We start from the raw sequence: 27097 nt of genomic DNA, 5'->3' as shown, positions 1-27097 counted from the left end.
TCCTTCGAAAGCGGGCTAGAGCAGGGTCAATCATATAACGAGTTGCAACTCTATAATTCGGTAGGATACAATAAGGAAATTCTGCTGCATACTTCAATTTACTGTGATAGATGCTTGTATGATAAAGAATGGAGTCATCAGACTACGAGAATATATCCATGAGCATTTACAGCCAAATGGAAGACGGCGCTTCACAGGAGAATAAATCACCGCTAAAGGATCTCGGAAATATACTAGATAATTCTCATGCTGAAGGATCGAAGTATGGGAATACGATAAATGCAAATGATTATAAAAGACTTGAACGTTTATATGGGGATTCTGTCATACGCATCAATGATCTGATTCGTCATTTGGAACGAGCGGAAAGCGAACTAATGGACAAGGAAAAGCAACTAGATCTGCATTTGCGCAAACTCCACGAGCTTTCCATGGAGAACAAAACGATTACCAACGAACTTAAACAGGAGCGAGAAATACATGATAAAGAATATCAAAATTGGACAGAAACACGAGAGAAGCTGGAGAAAAAAATAGACCATCTAAGTCAGACATTGCATAATCTTCTACAAAATAACAAGTCACTTGAGCAGATACAGACAGATAGCATATCTCTCCATGTCGATGACCTGTCACGTTGTAAACATGAAGTGGATAGGCTCACCAAAAAGATCATAATCCTGGAAAAAGAAAACCAGTTAGAAGCGCATTCGAAGGTTTTGATTATCGAGGAGCTTGAAATGCTCAAAGTGAGGTTCCATGAGCTTGAAGAAAGATACGAAAAGCTTAAGGATGAATATGCCGAATTGTTGGCTGAATTAAGCATGGATTCTACATCCGATATCCGATCGAACGAGGCCTCAGATGTAATCACAGAAGATCTTAAAGTCACATTAGCTGACGAACTTCATGACTTGGGCATGAAGCCACTCGTTGGCTCAAGGAAGAGTAGCCAACGGCAAACAAGTTTTAACATCCTTCTCAATAATATCGAACGAGACAGCATAGAGAGGAAGCATTCACAAGAGCTTACGAAAATGAGCTTTCAGATAAAATCCCTGGAACTGCAAAATGAAAAGCTACACTCATACATCGGTTTCTTGCTTCAGCACATACCTCGAGAAGAAGTTGATGGTGTTGCGATTTACAAAGATCAGTTGGACTATGAGTACTCGGATGAGATCAATATTATGAACGCGAAAAGGACTTTGAGGAAAGTGATCAGAAGCGCTTCTGCCTTACCTATTAGGCCACAGACCTATAATACAACCTCTCTTGATTTTGACAATTTTGAAGGGCCCTTTGGTCGTCGGAACTCGCTCTCTGAAATGCTCGAACGCAAAAACAGGCTCTCATACAACACAAACACGTCGCTGAGCGATCAAGACAACATTTTTGATTCATCACATCAGGCAGAAGATGTCGAATATGTGGAGCTTGGAGATTCAGATTTCACGATATCTGAGGAAGACTTTGAGGAAGAAGGTTTGGACAACAACGAATCATTAAACGTGTCTTTCACGGTGGACCTTACACCCTCGTTGAACATCAAAAAAAGAAAAAAATCCAAGCTCTTCAAACGGACTCCCAGAAAACAAATTGAGAAATTGACAATCTTTGGATCTCCATCGTCAGGCGACTCTTCTTCGACTCTCCTTGGGCGCCAATCAATAAAAAGTTTGCGCAATTACGCATCTAGCTTAGAGTTGATTGGTGAGGACGAGAAGGAGGATGAACATAAAGAAACTTACAATAATTTCTGGTACGACAATGCGAGATGCGAGGATGATGAATTCGCCAAAATTGAGGTGACCGCGGAAGAGCTGAACATGTTTCGTATTCAGTTCAGAAAGTTTATATGCCCAAAACACTTCATCATTCAATGCTGTTGTGACGAAAACAGCCTGTCTAGACCGGAAGTGATCCGCCGCTTGTTCTGTTCGCTGGGTTGGCCGACTACAAAACAGAATTTGCCTGAAACTGAGGTATTCGGGATCGATTAAGCATTAGATAGACATGATAAATGCAATATTTAAAGTTACAACAAAAAAAATACCGACAATAAGATTCCGGCAAATAAATGCATCCGAATAAAAAGCCAAGGGCACTAAAAATGAATCGAACCACTTTTTATAAACTGGTCTTATATATTGCTACTGATTATCTATGTAAATTGGGGAGCTTGTAAAATAAGTAGACTCATATTCAATCTCTTAAGCTTAGATACATGGCTCTACATAATTATATTTACTTCAAGCATCAAGATGACAATGCGGATAAAATAGCACGGCCCCATGATCCTCGTCCCGGTTCTAACTTTATTATGCCCAAGAAATCTCTGGACGAGGAGAAAGTCAGGAGGAAAGTTGAAGTGAAACCACAAAGCCAAAATTAAGTTACTAGAAAAATCCTGTTGCTACGACTCGAATGATACATTAGTACGACAGGAATTGACTGAATATACTCTGCGACTACACGAAAACGAATGCCCGGTAACTTAGTTGCTGGAACCATAGCTGAAATTGACCACCAGCTCACCATTTGCCACAGGGAGGTTGAAGTCGCTTGGATTGCCCACAACCTCTTCAAGTCCCAACTGGGCTTCTCCGTACTCTGTTGATTTTCCAAAGGTGTGATGAGTCCTGACCTGAAATAAAAGTTTTGCATCTGGCGCAGCTTTGAATGGTACTGACTCTCTCCAAGAAATAAGTCCAGTAGAGTCCGCTTTTTGAGACTTGGTCTTGTAAAGCTCCCGGGTTTTTGATGAAGACACCAGCGACACTTTGACCTGCAATTGATCTCTGTCACTGGCACCACTCAGCCCCACAATAGTAACTCTGCCGGGAAGTGTGTTGCCTCCCAATGTCGTTGAAGTAAATGAAGTCATGTCCGAGTTTTGTCTTTGATGACTGGACTTGAATGGAGAAGAAGCTTGAGATCCTGTCTTTATGGATTGCACAGACTGTGTATCATTGATCTGGTTTGGGGAATGTTGTCCATCGCCGTTTCCGTTCAAATCCATTGAGGATTTCTTTTTCCCTCCAAACTTTCTTATTAGCCCTCCTCCCACGGAGCCAACACCTGCAACTCCGGCCCCAACAACTCCAACACCTGCACCCATGGCGCCCACACCAGCACCAACAGCGCCTGCTCCTGCACTACCAACAAAACCAGCCGCACTTCCAACAAGTTTCAATGGAACACCTGCAAGGCCAGCAAGCTCACCAGACTCCGAAAGCTCAGGTCTCATATACTTCGGCTCAAAGTATCCCTCAAAGAAAACGGATCCTTGGGTGTCAAGACGTACTTCAAATGGGACCTTTTCTTTTGGCCTGAGTTTAGTAAGGTCAATAGGAGCCGAACCAAGCAAATCATTATCTCCAGCAACGTCCCAATCATAAACAACGGCTTTCACTTCAGTCCTACTTCTAGACTTGACAGGAATGGTGACTTGCTCGTTGAAAACAGGGTTCAAAGTCTTCTTAACCTTTTCAGTTTTGTAAACTTGAACACCATTCACGGTTATGGTGACAAACGGATCAGATTTCCCGTTTCTGTCTGCTGCCATCAATCCGACAGCACGGACAATGTTCAAACTCAAAAGTCCAGTATCATCCATAGACTCAGAAACTCCTGGCGGTATTGCAGTAGGTATATACTCAAACTGGGCTTCAATGGAATTACCATCAATGTCAAGAGCGGTAGGCTCTTTGAAGCCCCTGTTGAGCAAGTCACTAACTCTAAATTCCTTTTGAGCAATAACCTCATTCTTCTTTCTGACATTCTCCTTCGTGGTTATACGAAGCAAGATGGTAGCATTAGGCAGATCTCTAATGAAAGCACTTCCTGCATCGGCTCCTATATGATGTCCTTGGGATTTCTTGGTGATATAATCAGGAAAGGCACGGTCGTCCAGCAGGAACTGAACATAACAGTCAGGCCTGAAAAGCTTTCCAGATGTAATGTTGATACCTAGTACACCAGAGTTGTGAGACACGAGCTGTTCAAAAGACAGCTCTTTCTTATGAACACCAACTTCTTCATCTTCGTTATCCGAATACCACTCGTACTGATTAGGATGCTTTTTGTAGTCTTCCATCATTTTTGCCTGCTCGTTCAATTCTTCCAATTCAGCTTCTCTGTCCACTTCCTTCGCTTTCTTTCTCTCCTTCAGTTCTTTTTGCGAGTACACTGGGATTGTTGGATAGAAGGAAATCGAGTAATAGACCGTACCCCTTTGCTCTTTCTCTTTGTACATTAGTGGCTTTGTAATCAGTTTCGAGGAGCCTTCGTAAGCAAGATAATTTCCATTCTCGTTCCTTTTGATGTATTTGTGCAGTGAGATTGAGGCAGAACCAACCAATCTGTCATCAGTCGACTTTTCAACATCCATACAGTCCAGTGTAATTTTCTGGTTTTCAGAAATCAAAGGGATGTACACAACCTCGTCAAACACGGGGTTGAGTTCATCCTTGACAACTGGAGTTTGTGCAGCAACTCTTCCACCACTGAGGACCCTAACGTAAGGATCAATGCTACCAATGGTCTCCAAGTTCTTAAGATTTTCACACTTTTTGATGTTGAGTCTGATGGTTCCTAATGGAGGAACGAAAGTAATTTCCTCACCCATACCCAAGGCAGCCAGTGGTTTCCAAACAGCCTTGAACCGCAAATATCCCTTCCCAGAAGTGAGAGGAATGGTATCCTTCCCTTCAAGAGTACAGAAGATAAGATCGTTCAAAGAAGAAGAAGTGTATTGTCCGATGACAGGTGTTCCGTATGATGAAGTGTCCTTGACTAGGATTTTGACTGGGGTAGTGGACTTAGAGTGGACAAGTTTTTCAAATAAGACCTTGAAATCCGGCTCGTTAGAACTCTTGACAACTCTGGATGTGGAGACAAGTTCGTCACCAAAGTAGATTTCGGTAAATGTGGATAACTTGCCAAGCATTGAGTTGGATGTATCAAGGTCTCTCGCGGACTGCAGAACAAACTTGAAAATACCAACCTCAGATTCTGGTGGAGCTTCTTTGGTTCCGTCATCCAAAGTCTTACCCTCCAGAACTGGGAACCACTTCAAGTCGTAAACAATCTTTCCAACCCGCTTATTTTGTTTAGTCAACTTGCTTTCAATCTTCTCTCGAACCTCCTTCTGCATAAGGTCAAGCAATTCAAATGATGATGTTCCAAGTTCCTGCACCTCGTCTTCGTCAAATGTCAAGAGCTTGAAATTGAGCTTTTGACTCAAATCGTTGACCAGAAGGTATTTCAATTCATTGAAAATTGGAGCATTGGTTTTTGCTTTGATATCGGTCACGTAAGGATCAACAGCGCTTTGATCGGTCGCAAATTCGACATATGGACTGATATTGGAGTCTTTAAAGTATTCCGCACCTCTGATGTTGACTGCAAGCACACCTCTAGCCTCAGGCAACATCCCTTCGAAGATTTCTTCAACATCAATGTCAAGAGAATTCGGAGCATACAACATTGGTCCCAGATTTGCATGAATCAGACTGTTAACGAAAGAAGACAACCCAGGAATCATAGACATGATGTCAATACCGAATGTGTTACCACCAACGGGCTTTAGAGCATAATCGATTGAAGGGGGCTCAAGGAACGAAACAGAAACAATCTTTATATGAGGCATGTTGTTGCTGAGCTTCATGGTAATCCTCATTCTTCCCTTGAACGACATATCCTCAACTAAGATTGGAAGGGAAGCTCCCACAAAACCTTTACCGACTCTGACTCCAAGGGCGACCTTTGGATCAATCTTTTTTCTGAGTTCATTCTTAGTCATATCATCCGTATCATTGGGAGTGAAACCAAAATCCCAGTCCATTTGCCAAACATCTTTTCCAAGTTTAGTGAAAGACTTGATGCTATCAACTTTGGGTGCTTTCGTACCGAGAGTAAACTCATCCAAAGTCAGTTTATCGATTGGCGGAGGTGGTGCCACATCTTTAAGCACAGTGTTTGCTTGGGTGATCACCATTTCACTAAGGGCAGGCATATAGATAACCCAGAATTTTGCAAGGAAGCTATTCAACCATTCCATGGTTTCAACCTTGTTCTCCAATTGCTTTGCAGCACTGAGTCTCAACATATCATCTCTCAGATTTCTATTGAAACGTCTAAACTCGTTCCTGTACGAAGCCGAGGCGCAGATCAAGACAAAACTAAGCGAGAATAACCCACCGCCTAGTCTTGCTATAAGCCACGCAAACAAACAAGTACCCACCATCAAGGAACAATTGTAATAAAAGTCTGAGTAATACTTATCCTTCAGATAGTTCTGAATGAGGTTGTCACTAGTGTCCATGTTTATGGCTTTCAACTCATCAATACTGGGAGGGTTCAGAGGATCGATAAACGATCCAATTTTCTGCCAGGGGAAATCAAGTTTTCCGGAAGTTGGAGCATGAAATTGTTTGAAGGGCTGTGAGGTCGTCGATTGAGAGTTTCTGGCCAGTACTGATGTGCCTGAGCCATTAGTGAGCGGCTCTTTCTCCGGTGAAGACATTATTTTGAGAATAGCAACCGATGATGCAGTGTCTGTATATAAGCTATTGTTGAAGCAAAGAATCCGACAATGTCAGTGGTGAATTCGTTATAAGCTCAATGCTATTGCAACTAAGTTATCGGATTGGAGTAGCTGTATTTTCTTCAGTGTAATTCCAAATAGCACCGATATGAAAACATAAACTTTCCAGTTCCAAGTGAAATTATAGTGCGTCACGTCAGTCCAAACAAAAACTTCGATACAGGAAACACCCGTACATCTGCTTAAAAAAAGCGAGATTTCGAAAGGCACAAAATCTACAATTTGAAGCATGCATCGATCGTCGTTTGATATTTACACATCTATAGGTTTGTGAGCGTTCAGTTCGTTCATGTTTTTGCTCAGAGACTTGATTAGCTCACGCTGTTTCCTTGAAACAGTACACCAGTTTTCTTTGTCGATAGCGTCCTTCAGTTGATCTAGAATTATGACATTAAAATCTCCCCCAATTCTCCCCAGACTTTGAGAGCAGTAAATGAGTTGCAAAAGCAACCCATCCTTATTTGGAGCTCCAACCTGGCTCCAATTTTCTTTCAATGTGTCACATAAACGTAATATTAAAGATTTGATGAAAGAGTAAAGAAGATTCTTGACTGCCTTGCTGTCAACGTTTGGAAATATAGACTCAAAGGTCACAACAGTCTGAAAGCAGTGCTCCCTGATGACTTCAACACAGCGCTTCAGGTAGTTGTCAATAGAGTTGCTCTTTTTCAATGGAATGAGTACATTGAGCTCATTCAATATAAACTGGTAGCGAGATTTCAGGAAGATCTTCTGTAAAAATTCGTTACTGACCAGATCTGTGTCTCTTTCCTGAGCTAACTTGTTATCTTCCTGCTCCTTGAATCTTCTTTGGAATGGACCTATACGTTTCAGATAAGTAACAATCTTTATGATCGAAGATTGGCGAAGATCAGTGTTTAGCAATCGTATAAGTCCATTCACCATTTCTCTTATTTCGAGTTGAACATCATGCTCTACCCTTTGAATGATAGCAATGTCTGAGTACCTGATCGACAGCCTTCGTACATGTGATGCAATTTCTACACACTCAGCATAATGGCCCGTCTTTACACAAGCATTAGCAAGTGCGGGGAGCTCCAATATATCCATGATATTATCCATCTTGTTCAAAATTATGGACGACGACTGCCGACTTTCTTGTAGTTGTTCATGTTTCGAGTGTGGATGTTGAATTTTCAGTAGATCTTTCCAATTGCTCTCTTCGGATTTCTGCTGTGTGTCTATCGCGTCTTCTGACTTGCTGAAATTGGTGGAGAGAAATTCACGGCATTCGTTGAAATCATTGTTGAACATAGAGACACAATCATTATACACCCTGTTCAGTCTCAAAGATTTGTCTAGATTTGAATGGACACATTTCTTGATTTGCGCTTCCAGATTTCGTTGCAATGATTCTAGCTCCGCGATTTGCTCTATGAGAGTGTGTCCAGAATGTTCACCTTCAATGCTTGGTTTCACATTCGTAGATAGTAAAGTGTCTGATCTATCCTGATCTAACAAGTTGGTAAGAAAATTCAGCGCTTCCCTTTTGTAACCCTCAGAAATACCCAGTAGACTTTCAACCTCCTCAGGAAGCTCGTCCCATAGTGTTTCCAAAAGTAAGTCCGTTGAGTCGCTCATCATGAGGTTCAAAATAACGTTTTTCACAGATTATTGTTGTTTAAGATCGACGAAATTACGAGCCCGCACGAAGCCGATCGACTTCCATGCAGCAGCATAAAGAAAAAACAGCACTCGCTTCTCAGTTTTAGGGTTATGGAAGGTCTATTTTTCAATATTGAAAGCGGATTCATTGAAGCTCTGGTGCGTGGGTACAGGGATGGTCTACTCAAATCCTCTCAATACATCAACCTCACTCAGTGCGACTCTCTGGAAGATTTGAAACTGCAACTTTCCGCCACAGATTATGGTAATTTTCTTTCAAATGTCTCAGGCTCGCTTTCAACTACTATAATCGAGGAGAAGCTGAATGAAAAGCTTGTGGAACAATTCAGATACATAAGGTCACAAGCTACTGAACCACTGGCAAAATTCATGGATTATATAACCTATGGTTATATGATTGATAACGTTGCTCTTATGATTACAGGCACTATCCATGAAAGAGATAGATCTGAGATCCTTGAGAGGTGCCACCCATTGGGATGGTTTGAAACATTGCCCACTCTCTCAGTTGCTACGGATATTGATTCACTTTATCAAACTGTACTTATTGACACGCCATTGGCTCCTTACTTCCAAAATTGTCTCTCAGTTGATGATCTGGACGATATGAACATAGAAATCATCAAAAATGCTTTGTACAAAGCATATTTGGAAGATTTCATGCAATTTTGCAAAAGTAAGCTTCCTTCACCTTCCGACGAAATAATGGAAAGGCTGATCAATTTTGAGGCTGATAAAAGAGCTATCAATATTTGCATTAATTCGTTGGATACGGAACTTGGATCTGATGACAAACTCAAACTTTTGCCAGCACTTGGAAAACTATCCAACACTGCTTACCAACATCAAATGGCTCAGAGTGATGATCTTGAAAACTTAAAGACAATTATAACTTCTTTAGGAGAGTATCGCAACTTTTTCGATACTACGAACGACAAGAATCTTGAGGATCATTTTTATGAGTACGAGATGAGGCTTTGTAAGGACGCGTTCACCCAACAATTTACCATCAGTACAATATGGGCCTACGTCAGATCGAAAGAGCAAGAAATCAGAAATATAACATGGATTGCGGAATGTATTGCTCAAAACCAAAAAGAGAGAATAAATAACTACATATCTGTCTATTAGACTTGAGTGTTATTAAATCTAGAAGTCATGAAATCATTAATTTATAAAGTAACTTGGATGATTCGTCGATAAGGCGAAATCTTAAGGTAAGCGTTCCTGGATCCTGGTTGCTTCTCAAATGGTTCTACGGCCTTGCCTTGGTACGTATCCACCCTAGGACATTGACTTAAATCCAAATACTTCAGATTTTGAAGATTTGACAAAATCTTATCGACTCCTTGGCGAGTGACCCTGATACATCCCCTTAAAGAAAGATTCTCTAAGCAAGGCAGGCGAGCTATAGAAGCTAGCGAATTGTCACTGACTGCTGACCCACAGAAGGATAGATTCAAAGACCTCAAATACTTGCAATATAGATGTAACATTGCAAGCGAATTATCTGTCAAAACGCAACAAAAAGTGAGGTCTAAGTCTTCTAGATTGGGACATGCAACTGATAAATGGGATATAGCAGCATCTGAGAGGAAGGTACAATCTCGTAGTACAAGTTTCCTTAAGTTAGGAAACCGTGTTTGTGACCAAAACATGAATCCACCGTCTGTGATTGTAGTGCATCTGGTGAGATTCAGCGACGTTAGTTGCTGCGAGGCATTGTTGGCGATCTGAGACATCGTTCTGTCTGTCAAGTACTTACAGTAAGACAAGTTCAGTGTTCGCAGATTTGGGCAGCCATATTTGGATCCGTGCGGTGTGATCAACCTCTCGATAACATCATCGCGAACTTTTGGACAGTTCGAAAAGTCAACCAAAATCAATTCTCTAGCAACAATGCTCAGATCCATAATAGACATGGCGGATATATTCCAATTATTGCTCATATAGAGCTTCTTTATGCATCCGCGTATTCCAATTTCATTAATCATATAGCAAAATCCGGCATCCGTGATATGGAAACAACTGGAAACGTTGATAACTTCAGGGCGTGGTCCAGCAAAATTTGTGATCTGGATTAGAGCTTGGTCTGTAAGGTCTCGCTTCCACGGCGTTAGATCAAGAGTTTTCATCAGATCTGGTCCCAGGTATAAAAGCTGCTTCCACTTCTTGCAAACCGTGGCAAATCTCATCAAATCTGGTAAATCCAAATATTTGAAGATTTTCATGAAGATGGAGTCCGGAAAGGGACCTGATGATAATACAGAAGATCGGCGACGTCCATTGTTGATGTTTAGTAATCGTAAGCGATGGTCATGAGGCGTATAGTGGAAGGGAGGTCTGAGTGAGTTTCCAAACTTGTAAAGTGATCCTGACACTGGATTGGGTGATGGTGCGTACAATTGAATGGTAGGTCTCTGGGCCTTTGAAAAACTATCAGATGTCATAGGTGGACCCGAGGGTTTGTTCATTTTAGCGAAGTCTTGTGATCCCGTTGTACTCACCGAATCCCTGTAGTATGGCGTCATGACGGGATCAAGAGGGCTCGAAGGCTCCGATTCATACGCCTCGTTATTCCATGAGATGCTCTGAAATATTGGCTTTTGTGCGTTATCCTTAATCAACGAGGATACCGTATTTTGATCATGAGCTGCTATGTCGGCCGAGTCGATCAAATCTCCAACGGAATCATTTTTCTTTAGTCTCTCGCATGCAGTGTGCTTCATGTCCTCTGCAACAACCGGATATCGTTTACATAGGTCCTCCAATATGTTGCCTTTGACCACAAGCACTTCAGACTCAGAAACTGCACGGACAGCTGCTGACCTCGTCTCAGTCTTAGAGGAGTCATGATCATCGCGTAGGGAAGACAAAAATGACATCTCACCAAAATATTTTCCGCATCCTAGTCTTGCAACGATATGGCTAGCCTTTTCAGCATCTAAAACTTCAACTTCCCCAAACACAACAAAATAGATGTCTCTTCCAGCATCTCCCTTCTTGAAAATATATTCCATTGGCTCAAGATCTTTGATTTCTACCATAAGCGCGAGTTCGTGAAATACGTCCGATGGTAGAGATTTGAAGATTGGTAGACCGCTCAAAAACTCTCTCACAGAAATAGAATTATCGATACTGCCCGTTGGTATCGTTGGTGGTTGCTGGATTAGTATTTGCGATGGATCAAAAGGGTTCAGCGTTTTTAAAACTGGTGTGGTAGCATCTGATGTCGGAGGAAGAACGGGACCCGGTAAAGGTTCATTCTCAAAAGCTGTAATCGAGTCGTTGCTATACTTCGAAGGTACAAGTAGATTTTCACGTCTTTGGAAGAGAAGATTTGCGGATGACTTTGTTTTTTGTTTTCGCTTCTCCTGCATTGCAAGACGTTCTTGACCTTCATCTCTGATCAAACGTTCTATTTTCGGATAATCTGACAAAACAACCCCTAATGCACCTTTAGTCAAGACCCCCAAAAGCACTTTCGTTCTGGCCACCACTGTTGCGGTTCTCGGTCTGTTAAAAAGAATACCAATTTCGCCAAAAAATGACCCTGCTGCTAGTTCTGCATACAGTGCTTCGCCGTCAGTGGATGTCACTCCCACTGTACCTCTTAAGATCCAATACATCGACTTGGCCTGTTCTCCTGCCTTCACAATGTATTCTTGTGGAAAGTACTGCACTGGCTTCAATGAACGCCCTAAGGCGGTCAGAAAAGATTTGGGGGCGTTTTCGAACAATGCAAATGACTTGAGTCTATTGAGTAATTCTGGAGGAATACTAGTAATTTGAGCGTAATCTTCATCTTCACTGCTTTCAGGATCTGCATATCTTTTCTGCCTTCGTTGCCGTTTGGTTGAGTTTTCATCTAAAAAAGAATCATCTTTTGCATCTGAGCTTGTCGATGAGTGTTCTCTACTGCGCTTGCGTCTCCGCTCGTCAGCAAGATATCGATCTCCTTCATCATCTGATAAGGGAGAGCGTCTGCAAGGCTTGAAATCAAGTAACCCACTCGATCTATAAGATGTTGTGGGCTTCATCAAGCAGTACCTTCAGAATCAAAGGCAAAGGCTGCAATTCTGCAATTTTTAAATTTCAAACTTTTTAGCAATTTACAAGCCTAAAAAATTTCAGCTGAGTTCACTTTTGCATGTTGCGCGAACCTCTCCACGTATGAGTTGTCTCATGTAACTAGGAAAGCTCATACCTTACGGATTATGTCAAGAAACGTGATACTAAACTAGAGCACGTGAAACCTGCGACTCGTCGAATCTATGATGCTTCATTCGTATTTGATGATTTGTATAAGTTTACGTTAAAGTTTCTTCAAGTGACGTCCAGTATTCATCTATTGCATGGACAAAACGATCATTCGATATAACCTCATCCGCTCGATACTCAACAGGTGCAAGTGGATTTCTGACAATTGTAGGCAAATATATTGAATGGTATATTTCAATCAAGGAGGATTGGAGGTTACGGGCCGCGGGATGTGTCACCACAACAAATCTTAAGCCGTTCATGGTCTCGTAGTAATGGCACTTGTAATTAAGAGTATGGAATGATTGTAGTGTGTTGAAGTTATTAAGGTTGGATGTATTGAATTCTTCCTCCTGTTGTGTCTCTGCCTGTGGTGTACACAATGAAACAGCAATCTTTCTTAAGGAGAAAAGTGTACCAAAAAGGAGCTTCGATGTGTTATTATTGTTCTGAGTATTGACGGTGCCCTTTTGTATGATGTCTTGGGCCTTATGAGTATTCAATGCAGAGGATAGTAATTTTTGTCCCCTTCCTGTTGATATGGACGAATTTTGTGTGGAATGAGAGGAGGTAGGCAAAGAGGACGTGCTTTCATAGCTCGGATTTGGAGTGAATTGCGCAGATCCTTTACGTTTTGGGGTTGATTTCAGGATGACTGTGGATGATTCATGAATACCTGTTCCATATTCGCGACTGAATATGCAGTTACAATGTCTGTCGTATATCCAAAATGAATAGATTGGCATCGACAATGTGTTTACTTAATGAAATTATTTATTTGCAACTTTTCATGCATCTGTGCACCACTAAATATATCTACGCGATAAAAGGTCTGCGTACTCAAAAGGACAATAAGTCAACAACCCCAGTCCCTTGACCATTGGATGGAACTTGACCTGTGGATTTTTCTTCAGGTGTGGACGACATAGGTCCATGTTCATTCCCGACAGACGACTTTGCAGGAGCAGGGGATGGCTTACTAACCGCAGAAGTCGATGGCTGAGAATGTGTCTTCATTTTGGCAGAGGTTAATAGATTTCCAAATATATCATCCTTCTTCTTAAATTGAGAGATCGCTGGCTCAACTTGGCTAGATGGTTGCGGAGGAAAGGATTTTGCGACAGGCGATTGAAGGAAGGAAGCTGCAGGATTTCCACCATGTTGACCATATGATGCGTTCAAAAGGTCAGCGAGATTGTTGTGAGGCTCCACAACCTGCGCAGAAGTAGAGGCACTTTGGAACTCATCGAACTCATCATCATCATCACGACCTGGACTAGCAGTGGAGGTGGCAGCTGGTTTGTCGTCAAAAGAGAACAAGTCAACCTTAGGTTGAGCGCTGGCCGTAACACTTGAAGCTTGCACAGACGGTTTGCTTGTTCTCCTGTTTTTGCTGTGGTCCTCAACATCATACTCCTCAAATTTTTTGGATGCGTTCGTGGGAGCTTGCTCTTCAAATCTTTGCCCAAATACTCCGCCATCCCCGAAAACTCTTCCAGCGTATCCGGCATCTTCCTCGTCATAGTCATAATTTGAAGAGCCCATATTTGCCCTTCTCAGCGATGAGGACCCCACATAGGCCGAATTAGAGGAAACGGCTCCAAATTTCTTTGCATTTTCTTTAGCCTTCCTTCTTTCCTGACGAATTTTAGACTCATCGTTGAGTAAAGCCGAGAGTTCCCTAGCCCTGTTGCGAACATTTATACCTTGGTCAACTCCCTTTGAATCTATGTAGTGAAACGATTTGAGCATGCTTATCAAATTCACATTGGCTCTTGCATCATCAACAAATCGTTCAGAGCCATGTTTTACCAGGTATTCCATGAGCTGTAATGCCTTGTAAATTTGTCTCCATTCAGGTGCCGACTTTTCAGTAAACCGTCTAAATATCATTGCACAGATCTCTTCCCTTTCAGGATAACTGAAAGTTCCTCTAGCAATCTCAGACATGACACTTGTTGGTGTGCCCCAAGGTTCATTATTTGTGGCTTCCCTGACCTTGGCTTCCATCTCACTCAAGTTGAGCACCGCATTTTGAGCTTTTCTAACGTAAGCTTTGACCTCGTAAAGAGACAAATTATTCAATGTTTTTCCCAAAGAATCCATTTTCACACTATGAGTGAATCTTGAATTTATCTTCGTCTTCAGCCAATTGTCCAGAATATTAATCGACGCTTTGAACAAGTTTCATAACCATCGACGCGACTATTTGATGTTGCTTATCGAAATTGGGCTGTGCACAGTTTTGTTCCTCCAAAAATTAGTTTTAGTTCGAGATACAAGAAGAGTTTTAGGAACCTAAATTCAGGTTGGGAATAAGTGTTGATATCGTGATGTCTACTCACAACTCTGTGGCTCTTGAAAGTCCGATTTTTTCAGATACCACTGAAATCTCCTCAGACATTGAGCACAGTCATCAGATATCAAGAAAATCACAAAGCGAAGGTCTCGGCAAACGCCGATCAGTTGCTTGTAAAGCTTGCCATGCTTTAAAAGTAAAATGTGTTCCTGGTGACCCCAAGAATCAATTGGGTACTTGTGTTCGGTGTCTTAAGGCTAATAGAATCTGCGAGTTCGATCTGACGCAGTCCAGGAAAAAAAAGAAGCCCCCGGGACCAGGTAGCTCCATTTCTAGATTTCGACTTTTGGAGTCTAAGCTGAAGGACCTACAAGACCTACTAGAATCACAGAACAGAATCATCGATCAACAAGCCAAGACTATTGCCAAACAACAGCATATGATAATAAGGCCGGATGTTTTGAGCGACGATTCTCAGCATAAAGTTTTGCATACCCCACCGTCATCGGTAAAACCTAACTCACAATCCTACACAACGTCTGATAAGTTTGAAAGTTTGTCTCCTGCCCAACGATTTGAGAAGGAGATCAAGTTTCTTGACAGTGTTTTCAAAGAACAATCCTTGTGTTCTACCTCTACTATTGTGAATATTTCTGAGCAAAGGATTCATATGTGTAAGGAAAATTTGAACTATCGTGAAAATGACATTATCGCAAGAGGCTTGTTATCAGAAGAACAATGTAACAGACTGTTTCAGATGTTCTTAGACAAAATACTTCCGAAAAGTCCCATTTTGCAAATGCCGAGAGATACGACTCTCGCATCGATGCGCCAAAATAAACCGCTTCTGCTTCTGTCTTGTGTTTATGTTGCCACCATTTTAGATGAGGAGCCATGTTACATACCACTTGAGCTACAATTGCGCATCGAAACACTGGTATTTGAAACTCTAATTGGCGAAATCCTTTTGATAGGCGAAAAAAGCCTTGAGCTGCTCAAATCTTTATTACTCTTGTGCATATGGTATATTCCACCAGAACTATTTCAACATAGAAGATATCATATGATAAATTGCCTTTGCGTCTCAATGTTACATGATTTAGGTATGACTGGAAGACCCTACTTTTTTTATAGCAAAGAAGAAGGTGCTGTGAAGAAAAGGGCCGCTTGTGCCTTCGAAGACCCTGAAGATCTAGAAAGCAAGAGTTTGTTGTTACTGACATATTTCAATTCCGTGTCAATCTCGTTATTTTTAAGGAGAAGATTGCCCGTACAATGGACTGATTATTGTGATCAGTACTGCACTGATTTGGAGGCCACAAAGGAGCCCCGCTATATCGTGGTTTCTATCTATTCTAGACTCAATTCTATTCTCGAAAAAATACACTATGGAATCCATTCGGGTGTTGAACAACCAACGGCTATAGAGCTAGCTTATGGAATTAATAAGTACGTTACGGAAGATATTCGAAAAAAGCTTAATGCACTCAAGGGAAAAATCATTGATTTCACTAAGGATGATGAGCAGTCTTTTCACTCAATGATGTCATACTTTTTTTCAGTCCAGGCATATCTATATGAGCCGGCATTGCAGGCTATGTTCAGCTCAAACATGGCAGAATTAGGGTCTTTGAAATTACCAGATTATTTGGCAGAAGCAATTGAATGCTCTACGGAGTCGTGCGTCTTAGCACTCAAACACTTCCTGCACTTGAAAGAAGAATCTATCACAGTGGAACCGTTTTTCCACTCATCACGGATTATCTTTACCGCAGGTATGTTGTTGCGAATTCGCTATCTGAGCATAAGTATTCCGGTTTTGAGTCAGTATGGTTGCATGACAGAGGACACGATGAATGTCGTTAAAAGTTTGGCCTCGCTAGTTTATCGGACATCTTTGAAGTATCCAAGAAATCATTTCCTGAATAAGATGCGATTGGTTTTGTCTTTGTTCACGCAGACATTTTTGTCGCAATGCAAATCTGCGTATAAATCACTGTTGCAAAATAAGCTACCTTCAGAACTTAGTGAAAAATCCGGGGTCAAATCCGCACAGCATGCATTTGTAAACCCCTTTGTCACTTCTCATTACCCTCCCGGAAACTCGCTCGGTATTCCACAGGAAATGAGCTACACTTCCCCTGCTACCGTTTCCAAAGAGAAAGTTACCACAGACGACCAACATGGAAATTCTAGTGCATCGTTAGATTACACCCGTGATGGCTCAACCGCTTCTTTGGCAGGAGCGACTACGCAACTAGCTAACCCCCAATTCCGACATAATCTTCCACCTCCAGTGATAGGATCGCAGGAGGTATTATCCCCGCACATACAACCAGCGCTAAATTACTCCACTCACGAAAATAGCATGGCCGAGAATTTGGAGTATCAATATTGGGCTCTCAATGATGAATTTTGGAGTACGCTATTTGTCAATATTGATGGAAGAGGTAATGAGCAGGATCTGAACAACTTTTACATGAATGAATCCCTGAACAAGCTTTAGTATATACTAGCGAATCGAAACTTCCGAGGCTTACACTTTAGTAGAGAGCTTGTGACTGTCTTTCCCCTATAGGTGTGAGGTGTCTTATTTCTACCGTCGAAAGTCGCGTCAGATAGTTAAAATTTAAACTGTTGTGGATTTGGTGTCAGGTGGCAAGCCTGGGAGTTGTCTTTGGGTGAAAATTTATAGATTCACTGTATATTGAGATACTCTATCAAAATAACAGATTAGAGAGGATGGTTGTTGTAAGTACTAAAGGCCTTTCTTGCGAGGTGCTGAGAGAGATCATTGTCATATTTCCATAAAGTAATGGATAGCATCTATTACGGATTGGATCAAGTCTCAAACTTCACAATCTTACAAATCTGCTGAAAATGTTTATGAGCTAATGCTCTGTTTAAACGATAGCGCTGTCCAGTGGTAGATAAGTTCGAAGATATGAACTAGAGACAAGTCCTTTTTCAGCAAAACCCTGCTGTTATTCCCTGTAACTAACAATAAAGAATCAGAAGTGGTACCCAGCAGAGCAAGTTTCTGCTGCTAAAAAGCCAAGGAAAACTGCTAGAGCACAAAAGCTGAGATCCTCCCTAAAACCAGGTGCTGTCCTCATTTTGCTGGCTGGCAGATTTAGAGGGAAAAGAGTCGTTTTCTTGAAAAGTCTCGACGACAATACCTTGCTCGTGTCCGGACCATTCAAAGTCAATGGCGTTCCCTTGAGAAGAGTCAATGCTAGATATGTTATTGCAACCTCTACGTCTGTGGAGGTTGCAGGCCTTGATCTTTCCAAGTATGATGCCGCGTATTTCAATAAAGACAAACCAGGAAAAAAGAACAAGTCTGAGAAAGACTTCTTTGGTGAAAGTGCGAAGAAAGAAATCAGGAGTGACAGAGCAGCCGACCAGAAGTCCATTGATAAGGCTTTAATTTCTGAAATCAAGAAAACGCCATTTCTCAAACAATACTTATCATCAACTTTTTCTTTGAAAAGTGGTGACAAGCCACATGCAATGACCTTTTGAGTAAAAAGCCATATGTTTGTATGCCCCAAATGAATTACATTAAGTCAAGCGTTCTATGTAGTGATTAGTGTGTCAATTGAATCATCAGATAAGGCAAGCGCTGGGTTTAGTTATATTCAGCCGCGTCCCCTTAGGTGTATTGTTTACTATGCCCAAACAGCAAAAAAAGAAACTCGAAATCTGCGAAAAAAAAAAAAATTTTAAAGTGTGTAGAAAGATACTTGATAAACTGAAAACTGCATACCATGTCTTCTTTATTGCCACTAGCATCATACAACTTGGAGCTGCAGCCATTTTCTCCTGAGCCTTGTCAGCCTGAAGATTTCCCTGTCACTGTCAGATTGACCCTGGCAGCCGTGAATCCAGAACCCTTCGATGACAAGGAAGAACCATCCACTTTGAGAATCCTAAAAAAGTCTATCAATCTCGATGACTATGATTCTGATGAGGAGGACTTTGATGATGAGGATGACAGCGAGCAAGAATCTGAGGAAGAGTCTGAAAATGAGGGCAAAATTCAAGAGATCAATGAAAAGGATGAGGAAGACGAAGACAAAGCAGAAAACGAAAACGACCATTCTGATGAGGAGTCAGGAGAAAGCTCTTCAAGTGAATCAGAGAATGATGATCTTGAAGATGATGATGCAATTGAGGAGCATATTATTTGCACGCTTTCACCAAAAAGCCAGTTCCAGCAAATTTTGGACCTAACTATATTGCCGGATGAAGAAGTCTACTTTGTCGTTACCGGCTCTTACTCCATCCATTTAACTGGTAACTATGTTGAGCACCCTTACGACGAAGAAGAAGACGAGTACTCCGACGATGACTCCGAAGACGATGAAGATTCTGATAGTGATGAGTATGATCTCACCCCAGACGAAGACGAGATCATTGAAGAAGATTTTGATCTCGACGATTTGGAGGGTGTTGATGATATTGAAGGTAAGATTGAAGAGCTTGTTGAGGAAGATCAAAAAGCAGGTAAGGGTGAGAAAAAGAGACCAGCTGAGGAGGAGCCAAAAGAAGTGAAGGAATCAAAGAAATCAAAAAAAGACCTCAAAAAGGAATCTAAAGAAGCAAAAGAAGCTAAAAAGGACAAGTCGGTCAAATTCAACAAAGATCTTGAACAAGGGCCAACAGGTCCGGCAGCCAAGCAGTCCTCAAAGTCCGAGGACAAGAAGAAGTTTCCCACTAAGACTCTGCAGGGTGGTGTGACTATTGAGGATAGAACTGTTGGTACTGGGCCAGTTTGCAAGAAGGGACAAAAGGTTGGTGTCAGATACATTGGAAAATTGAAGAACGGAAAGGTTTTCGACAAAAACACCTCTGGCAAACCATTTGTTTTTGCTTTAGGCAAAGGTGAAGTGATCAAAGGTTGGGACCTTGGTGTTGCAGGTATGGCAGTTGGTGGTGAAAGAAGAATTGTGATTCCTCCAGCCATGGCTTATGGTTCGAAAAAGCTTCCTGGCATTCCAGCAAATTCCGAGCTGACCTTTGACGTCAAGCTCCTGAGCATCAAATAGTCTTGTGCTAGATACTCCGTGAATAATCTTAAATAATTGAAGTATTGTTAATTATCTTAAATTATAGTATCAGTACTCCAATAAGTCTTTTTGTCCATACACAACTCCTATAATCAATACAATTCGTTCCATTATTACTTGATTGCGTTCGCTTAATGCTCCTTCCATTTGTTTCAATGCCTTTTTTCCCAGGGCTCGCATCACTGACATACTTGATGAAGTCATCACAGTGTCGGTAGCATACAACATATGAAATATCCACTGTTCGAAATTGACGTTGACGTCCCGATTCAGCCATTTTGTGAAATATACTATCAATTTGATGTTGACATTTTCTTCTACTATTTGAGCCACAATAGCCAGGGAAGGTTCATTATTGAAAATCAAGTACTTCCATTCTCTTTGATTTTGTGGCAAATCAATGGCATCGAGCTCGGTTAGGTTTAATCTGTAGTTGCAATAATTCTCCTTCAAAATATTGAATTCCTCTAAATATTCCATTGGCCAGCTTCTGTGTTTGACATCATCAGCGGTTGCTTCACTGCGGCCCTGTTGTTTGTTTGGACTAAGGCTATTGTCTTTTGCCACAAAAGCGTCGCAGCGGAACCCGTTTCTTTCAAATTGTTGTGCTTCTAAACGGACTAGAGCCAGATATGAGTTCACGTCGATCGTGGCTTTACTAGGATCTACCGATACCAAATCTAAGGCTATCGGAAATGCCCTCTTTTGTCCAAAAATGGGATCTAGAGGTCCTTGAATAAATTTCCCTGTATTTGAATCTTTAATCTGTCGAATATGCTCATTGATTGTTGATCCTACATCTCCTTGAACATCAAATTCTTCGTTGTCATTTTCCGTTTGTTTCCGCTTGTTTGGTGCATCGCTGTTCTGAGTTCTCTTGAGCAAATTAAGGGGATATGCCAATTTAGAGCTAGTAACATCCATCCGATGTATTAAATTTTTTTAAGAATATTAGCAGTGCATTAGCAATACACTATTGAATATAGAATTCGAGCACATGCCTAAAAGATTCTTCGATGAATCCGATGAAGAAACTAAGAGCAGTGAAGATAGTCGATTGAATAGCTTGACAGTTCCCGCTCAAAACTTCAATGAGAAAGCATGCGGCATTCCATCATCTTGCCCAGGCAATGCACAATACCTCGACACGCAAGAATCACATGAACCCCAGTTTCGTCACTATCATCAAAGTGTTTGTTCAGTCTGTCATGCTCTCCTCGAAAACTCTCATGTACTTGAGCTACATCTAAACGAACTACACAGCTCATTTTTTAAATCCAGGCTAGATAAAGGTGCCTTGGTATTTGAGTGTCTCAATGGTCATTGCTCGGAGGTGTTTTCGACAGTGGAAGGCAGAAAACAACATATGATCAGTTGTCACGACTATCCTCAAGACTTCGATTTCACCGCATTGCTTCTTGGTCACCCGCCAACGTCTAGGAATTGCTAACATTATCCAGTTTCTCTCTCTCTTCCAATCGAGTTAGGCCCATTTTTCGGTCGCGATCGCTGCAAACTCTGATTATTGACAAAAAATATTGCGGCTGGTAGGTTATCGTGTCTGCCAAAATAAAAAACGGTGTCATTTGAATAAACACAAGTGGCTGCAACTAAAAACAGCGAATTCCAAAAGATCGTGTTACAGACTTAATTGTAACTTTTGCAGCTTTAATCATTATATCTGCCATCGGACGAAAACAGTAGAGTGCACTATGGTAAGTAATGACTACAGTCAATTTGCAGTGAGTGAAACTAACACCGATTTAGTCTGGAATTCAGAGTTTATTGAAGGTAAGTTATAATTATTAGAGGTTGTCTGTACTAATGTCACTTTACAGACTGAAAAGGAAGCACAGGAGATTGTGTCTCAGGCAAGGCAATGTAAGTCTACTGATTAGTATACCCATGCTAGACTAACGAACTAGACCGCGCCCAAAAACTGAAAGATGCTAAATCTGATGCGCAGAGGGAAATTGAACAGTATAGGCTGAAAAAAGAGACGGAACTCAAGAAATACGAGCAAGAATTTCAGGGTTCGAATGAGAAGCTTGAGAGGGAAGCAGAAGAGCAGGTCAAAGATGAGCTAGCAAGTATCAAGAAAACTTGTGAAAGTAAAAAAGATGAGGTTATCAAGCTTCTCATTGACGCTGTGATTTCTCCAAAACCGGACCTGCATATAAATGCTAAACAATAGCTTAATACACAAGGAGAAAGAAACTGAATCACAGTTACTGTTTGGGTGTTTTCAAAAAGAAAATCATCAATTAAATTTCAGGATTCGTAACAAGCGTAATTAATCGCTGCGCATTTTTGGCTTTTCTAAAGAGTAACTGGTGAAGTTGTCATTAAGAGTTCTCTTCTCAGAGTAAAATCTCGAAGCAGTGATAAGTTTAGTCGTCTGACCAAATGTGGCGATTAAAATTAATTTTCATAGAATTGTTTGGCTTTGTCTTTGCAAGATATTAAATAAAACTAATGATTCCAGAAGCTGAGTACCCGGAGTCTGAATTAAAAAAGTACAAGATTCTGATTTCGGGAGATGCTGCAAGCAAGCGAGATTCTTCCCTTCGGTATGCTCAAGAATATGGTGGACAGACACAAGTGGTGAAAGTCAAAAAAACCGTCAAGAAGATAAAGACAACCAATACAGCATCAACAATACTTCGAAGGCACATTTCGGAAAGATCTTGGACTTTGAGGAATTGGTATAGACACATCCATTGGAAAAACTTCACGCTGATAGTCCTCTGTCCGATCGTGGGGTTGACATTATGTCTTTCGTATAATACGAGACCTTGCAAGCAAACACTCTATTTTGCTGCATTGCTCCATGTTTTTACGCTGATGTCGGTAAACCTACTTTACCATAGATACCTCTCACACAGTTCATTTAGCATCGAAAACGAGAAATTGGTTTTTGTCTTAGCGGCCTTAGCTTCAGGAGCGGGGGTAACTTCTGCGAAGAATTGGTGCTCGTCTCATCGTGCACATCATAGGTACTGCGATGTCTCCGATAAAGATCCCCACAATATTAGAAGGGGATTCCTATTCAGTCACTGTGGATGGATGATATTGATCCATAATCTCAAAGTCTCCAAAGCCATCAGGGAAAGCAAACTCGATGAACTCCCTAACAAGAAGGCTGTTAAGTGGCAGGCAGATAACTATCATCTACTATTCATTACAGTTGGTCTCATGATACCAAGTCTTGTTTGCGGATGGTTTTGGAATGATTATCTCGGTGGGTTGATATATGCTGGTTTCCTTAAGACTGCTCTAACGCAACATTCTGTCTTTGCGACAAATTCCCTTGGTCATACTATTGGCACTAGACCATATAATGATGGCAAGTCGCCCAGAAATAACGTGCTGCTTAACCTCATCACCCTTGGTGAGGGTAATTTGAATTTTCACTATGAGTTTCCTATGGATTATCGTAATAGCAACGTTTGGTATGATTTTGACCCTACTAGATGGCTAATAAAACTGCTCTGTTGTCTAAATTTTGTCAAACATTTGAAAAAGACTTCCAACTCGACAGTTGAAATGTCTTATGTGCAGCAACAACAAAAACTAATTGACAACAAACGTTCGCAATTAAATTGGGGAATTCCGATTGAAAAGTTACCGGTATTCTCTCCAGATGAATTTCGAAGACTGGCCGAGAAATCCAAAGACAGATATCTAGTGGTAGTTTCAGGGATTATTCATGATATTACTCCTTTTGCAAAAGATCATCCAGGAGGTTTACCTTTAATTAAAGCTGCACATGGGAAAGATGCCACCACTGCCTTCAATGGTGCAGTTTATCAACACTCCAATGCAGCAAGAAACTTATTAGCTACAATGCGCATAGGGGTTTTGGGAGGCTCGGAAATCCTTTTTTGGAAACAACAACGAATTGAGAATAAGTCTGTTCCAATTGATAACGACACCGATGGTAACAAGATTGTGCGAAGTGGAGCTCAAGAAACTATGAATAAAGTTTATGGGGGCACTGCCGATGCAGCATAATCGCACTTTAAACCTTACGATTTATTATATTTACTTGATACCAACATCACCGAGGAGCTTTAGAGTTCCAATTCAGCTTTTGTGTATATGGTTCATTGACAAAATCTATCTGGAAAGCTAATGGGGTGACAGTAAAGCTTGAAGTGGGGCTACAGACCTGCTCATTTCTGGATAGCGTACATAACGAGGCGCTCAATTCATGCGTCAATTACTGGAGTACAAAAACCGCTCGTCGAACACACCAGCTGATTATCTAAAGTCCGACGTATGTTACTCAAGCATGCATGCAATAGAAATGATCAGATAAATTGCAGAGGAAGACGCCTTCACCGCTTCTCCTAGCGAGCCTGGAAGCCATCTAAGTGACTCTTGAATTCGCTCCGTCGAAGATATACGAAAGACGAGAGACCATGCTGTGTGTTATTCACTCACAAACGATATATCACAAATCTGCCACGAGCTGGGTGTGTCGTATAAGTATCTTCTGGGACTTCTGTTGAGGCCAACTTAATTATAACCCGAGGATGAATGTATCTCGGTTTGGAAAGGTTGAATCAAGTTCTTAAATTACATGAAGATTCCGATATAGTGGTTCAGCCTCGTGTTGACTGGGCGGAATTGAATAAGTTGCTAGAGTCCCATTGATTAATATCTGGACCCAATCCTGGTCCTGGCGCAGTCATAGGTGGAAATTTTGGCTACCAATGCTACGGGATTCAAAACAGTTTAGTTTGGTTCTGCTAAAGACAACGTAATTGCGCTAATCTTTGTTCTTTCTGATAGTACAGTGACAAAGGCTATAAATCGATTTCGCCGGTACCTCTACGGCCATATTCTGAGTAACTTGGTTGTAGGTTCAGAAGGAACGCTCAAACTTTAATCTAGGCTTCAAAATGAATTGGCTCCTGCCGTCAATTTCACTTTTATTAATGAGGAGGTCAAGATTGTTGCCCAGTTATTCCGTATTTCCGTATGTCAGCTGCAATTCAGTTGTATTCCTGGATAGACAAACTAATGCCTGCGATATTGAAACTGGCACAAGCGACGACAATCGGTCACCAAACCACCTCTTGCTTCTGGAACTGAGCACTGGACGCCCAAACCCCTGGAGACCTCATCACACTAGTAAGTGCAATTATGAAGACGACAGTGGATTCAATGTTAGGATTATAACCATATACGAAGAGGAGACGCAGACCGCTTTAAGAACGCGAACAACTTTTAGTATGGAAGATATTACACGAAACTCATCGAATGGACCCCAACGACGGTATATTGCCCATCGATGTGTGTGTTCCTGGTTTCTATACGTCCCCAATTAATCACGGAATTCATAACGATATTATAGAATTCAATATTTGTGCCATCGCTGCAGGACACGATGTCGGTGAAAGCTCGCACAATCTCGTAATCATCGATCCAGAGCAACAGCCGGTCGCCCATGGACTTAGTAAAAGATAGACTAGGCTAGCACCAAATTTGGACAGTACGGTGTCAGAAATTAAAGGAACGTCATGATTGAAGAGCTTGAAATATCGACAATTGACGCGGTGAGGGCGATCAAACGTGCACTCGACAAGGGAAATCTGAATCCTGTTCATGTATTCAAGCTCGGCCTATTGGAGCACAAGCACCCAATTGAGGAATCAGATAAATAAGTGCTTCGTCCATTTGTTGTATTTATCCGCTCTTCTTTCGGAGACTTGCCCAATTGAGTTTTGATGTTTTCCCTCAGGAAAATATATGTATGTATTTATATATTGAGGTTTTTGCGTTCTTTAAACTAGTAACTTTTCGCTAAAATGACCATTCCACCTCTATACTATAATAGTGATTCACATTCCTTTGGCTTTTCCACCGCCAGGTTGAGATGGCCAAAAATCCTTCACACGGCAATCGATGACACAGCTCGTGAGATTTCAAATACAGAAGATATTGATGCGAAAACGGAAGGAGCACAAATCCTTCAGGAAATCACCAAATTGATTGAAGAGTTACAAACGAATTCTTGTCTCAGATCGTTTTCTGACTTATCCATTCCAGGGTTGAAGTCCTATAATGAAACCTTGTCGAGATTGGGAGAAGTTACCTGGTTGACTGGCCCTTGGTTATTCTGTGAGTGTTACTTATACAGACGTCTGGATACGATATTCAAGACCAAGTCAAAATGGCTACACTTTGATGTTTTTGACAGGCTCAAGCGAGAAACATTCAAGTCATCGGCCCTTGGAATATACGAGCTTGCCATTAGATATAAACAGCTGAACAGCCAAATTCAAGTGAAAAAAGATAACGATCTGGATATGGAAAGCTTGCAATTATTATTCGAAGAGTTTGTTGATATTTCATTGTGGGGTAATGCTACCGATTTGTCGTTGCTAGCCAATGCAACTTTAGATGATATCAAATCCGTTCAAGGCAAAGAGGCGCGGGCAAAGTCGTCAAAGAATATCTTGTGCAACGATCTACCCCAAGCTTGGAATCGTCTTCGTTCTGTACCATTGGCAGAAAAGCGGGTTGATTTTGTTTTGGATAATGCAGGTTTTGAGTTGTTCACAGATTTGATGCTCAGCTTGCTATTACTTGATACAGGAATCATCGATAAAGTGGTTCTACATTGTAAATGTAGACCATGGATGGTAAGTGATACCATGATTAAGGATTATTACATTTTGATCAACGATCTAAAAGACAGTTCCATTTTTGGTGAACACAGAATTGAAATGGATTTCCTGGTCTCAAGAATTGAAAGTTATAGAAACCAAGGAAAGATTGAATTGCAAGAGTCGGAATTTTGGACAGTCGATCTAGATTACTGGAACTTGAGCCCTTCGGAGACCACATTTGGGGGGGCTGAGCTGTACAAATATTTCCAGAACTCCTGTTTAGTGATTTTTAAGGGCGATCTTAATTACAGAAAACTGACTGGAGACAGACATTGGCCAAGAGATTCCCCATTCACCACAGCAATCAATACACTCGCAACTTCAAAAATCCATATTCTTGCATTGAGAACGTGTAAGGCAGACGTTTGCGCAGGCTTGCCACCTGGAAAGGACGAGGAACTTTCTCAGTACTGGAAAAGCTTGGGAAATGAATTCGGAGAACTTTGGTGCTCGAGTGGGAAGTGGGCGGTCATATCATACAGCGATGGTGAGAATCATTCCCGTGACCCATGCACCAGTGATAACTGAT

General features: G+C 41.3%; 15 protein-coding genes across 15 annotated transcripts; 9 read left to right on the top strand and 6 right to left on the bottom strand.

Annotated features, from left to right (window-relative positions):
* Window positions 1–128: 128 nt before the first annotated feature.
* KL928_003060 (uncharacterized protein) lies at window positions 129–2003 on the top strand (the record flags this gene model as incomplete). The annotated part of the gene is made up of 1 exon (XM_043203606.1): window positions 129–2003. One exon carries the CDS (start codon window positions 129–131, stop codon window positions 2001–2003), a length of 1875 nt encoding a protein of 624 aa, XP_043059313.1.
* Window positions 2004–2497: 494 nt separating this feature from the next.
* KL928_003059 (uncharacterized protein) lies at window positions 2498–6529 on the bottom strand (the record flags this gene model as incomplete). The annotated part of the gene is made up of 1 exon (XM_043203604.1): window positions 2498–6529. The coding sequence occupies one exon, from the start codon at window positions 6527–6529 to the stop codon at window positions 2498–2500; it is 4032 nt and encodes a 1343-aa protein (XP_043059312.1).
* Window positions 6530–6862: 333 nt separating this feature from the next.
* Window positions 6863–8215, bottom strand: KL928_003058 (uncharacterized protein; the record flags this gene model as incomplete). The annotated part of the gene is made up of 1 exon (XM_043203603.1): window positions 6863–8215. One exon carries the CDS (start codon window positions 8213–8215, stop codon window positions 6863–6865), a length of 1353 nt encoding a protein of 450 aa, XP_043059311.1.
* A 132-nt stretch (window positions 8216–8347) lies between these two features.
* KL928_003057 (uncharacterized protein) lies at window positions 8348–9388 on the top strand (the record flags this gene model as incomplete). The annotated part of the gene is made up of 1 exon (XM_043203602.1): window positions 8348–9388. The coding sequence occupies one exon, from the start codon at window positions 8348–8350 to the stop codon at window positions 9386–9388; it is 1041 nt and encodes a 346-aa protein (XP_043059310.1).
* Window positions 9389–9429: 41 nt separating this feature from the next.
* On the bottom strand, window positions 9430–12297 carry KL928_003056 (uncharacterized protein; the record flags this gene model as incomplete). Its single annotated transcript, XM_043203601.1, has 1 exon — window positions 9430–12297. One exon carries the CDS (start codon window positions 12295–12297, stop codon window positions 9430–9432), a length of 2868 nt encoding a protein of 955 aa, XP_043059309.1.
* Window positions 12298–12567: 270 nt separating this feature from the next.
* On the bottom strand, window positions 12568–13263 carry KL928_003055 (uncharacterized protein; the record flags this gene model as incomplete). The annotated part of the gene is made up of 1 exon (XM_043203600.1): window positions 12568–13263. One exon carries the CDS (start codon window positions 13261–13263, stop codon window positions 12568–12570), a length of 696 nt encoding a protein of 231 aa, XP_043059308.1.
* A 94-nt stretch (window positions 13264–13357) lies between these two features.
* On the bottom strand, window positions 13358–14623 carry KL928_003054 (uncharacterized protein; the record flags this gene model as incomplete). Its single annotated transcript, XM_043203599.1, has 1 exon — window positions 13358–14623. One exon carries the CDS (start codon window positions 14621–14623, stop codon window positions 13358–13360), a length of 1266 nt encoding a protein of 421 aa, XP_043059307.1.
* A 227-nt stretch (window positions 14624–14850) lies between these two features.
* Window positions 14851–17322, top strand: KL928_003053 (uncharacterized protein; the record flags this gene model as incomplete). Its single annotated transcript, XM_043203598.1, has 1 exon — window positions 14851–17322. One exon carries the CDS (start codon window positions 14851–14853, stop codon window positions 17320–17322), a length of 2472 nt encoding a protein of 823 aa, XP_043059306.1.
* A 309-nt stretch (window positions 17323–17631) lies between these two features.
* On the top strand, window positions 17632–18341 carry KL928_003052 (uncharacterized protein; the record flags this gene model as incomplete). The annotated part of the gene is made up of 2 exons (XM_043203597.1): window positions 17632–17661; window positions 17826–18341. 2 exons carry the CDS (start codon window positions 17632–17634, stop codon window positions 18339–18341), a joined length of 546 nt encoding a protein of 181 aa, XP_043059305.1.
* Window positions 18342–18586: 245 nt separating this feature from the next.
* Window positions 18587–19867, top strand: KL928_003051 (uncharacterized protein; the record flags this gene model as incomplete). The annotated part of the gene is made up of 1 exon (XM_043203596.1): window positions 18587–19867. One exon carries the CDS (start codon window positions 18587–18589, stop codon window positions 19865–19867), a length of 1281 nt encoding a protein of 426 aa, XP_043059304.1.
* A 69-nt stretch (window positions 19868–19936) lies between these two features.
* KL928_003050 (uncharacterized protein) lies at window positions 19937–20812 on the bottom strand (the record flags this gene model as incomplete). Its single annotated transcript, XM_043203595.1, has 1 exon — window positions 19937–20812. One exon carries the CDS (start codon window positions 20810–20812, stop codon window positions 19937–19939), a length of 876 nt encoding a protein of 291 aa, XP_043059303.1.
* Window positions 20813–20885: 73 nt separating this feature from the next.
* On the top strand, window positions 20886–21338 carry KL928_003049 (uncharacterized protein; the record flags this gene model as incomplete). The annotated part of the gene is made up of 1 exon (XM_043203593.1): window positions 20886–21338. The coding sequence occupies one exon, from the start codon at window positions 20886–20888 to the stop codon at window positions 21336–21338; it is 453 nt and encodes a 150-aa protein (XP_043059302.1).
* Window positions 21339–22363: 1025 nt separating this feature from the next.
* On the top strand, window positions 22364–23902 carry KL928_003048 (uncharacterized protein; the record flags this gene model as incomplete). Its single annotated transcript, XM_043203592.1, has 1 exon — window positions 22364–23902. The coding sequence occupies one exon, from the start codon at window positions 22364–22366 to the stop codon at window positions 23900–23902; it is 1539 nt and encodes a 512-aa protein (XP_043059301.1).
* Window positions 23903–25156: 1254 nt separating this feature from the next.
* On the top strand, window positions 25157–25363 carry KL928_003047 (uncharacterized protein; the record flags this gene model as incomplete). The annotated part of the gene is made up of 1 exon (XM_043203591.1): window positions 25157–25363. One exon carries the CDS (start codon window positions 25157–25159, stop codon window positions 25361–25363), a length of 207 nt encoding a protein of 68 aa, XP_043059300.1.
* A 341-nt stretch (window positions 25364–25704) lies between these two features.
* KL928_003046 (uncharacterized protein) lies at window positions 25705–27096 on the top strand (the record flags this gene model as incomplete). The annotated part of the gene is made up of 1 exon (XM_043203590.1): window positions 25705–27096. One exon carries the CDS (start codon window positions 25705–25707, stop codon window positions 27094–27096), a length of 1392 nt encoding a protein of 463 aa, XP_043059299.1.
* Window position 27097: the final 1 nt, after the last annotated feature.

The sequence above is a fragment of the Ogataea angusta genome (genome assembly GCF_019207475.1).
Source record: "Ogataea angusta isolate 61-244 chromosome Unknown 61-244_NODE_6_length_652341_cov_89.526226, whole genome shotgun sequence".
NCBI lineage: Eukaryota > Fungi > Ascomycota > Pichiomycetes > Pichiales > Pichiaceae > Ogataea > Ogataea angusta.
Note: the sequence above shows the minus strand (reverse complement) of the source record. Positions and strands in the feature narration are given on the sequence as shown.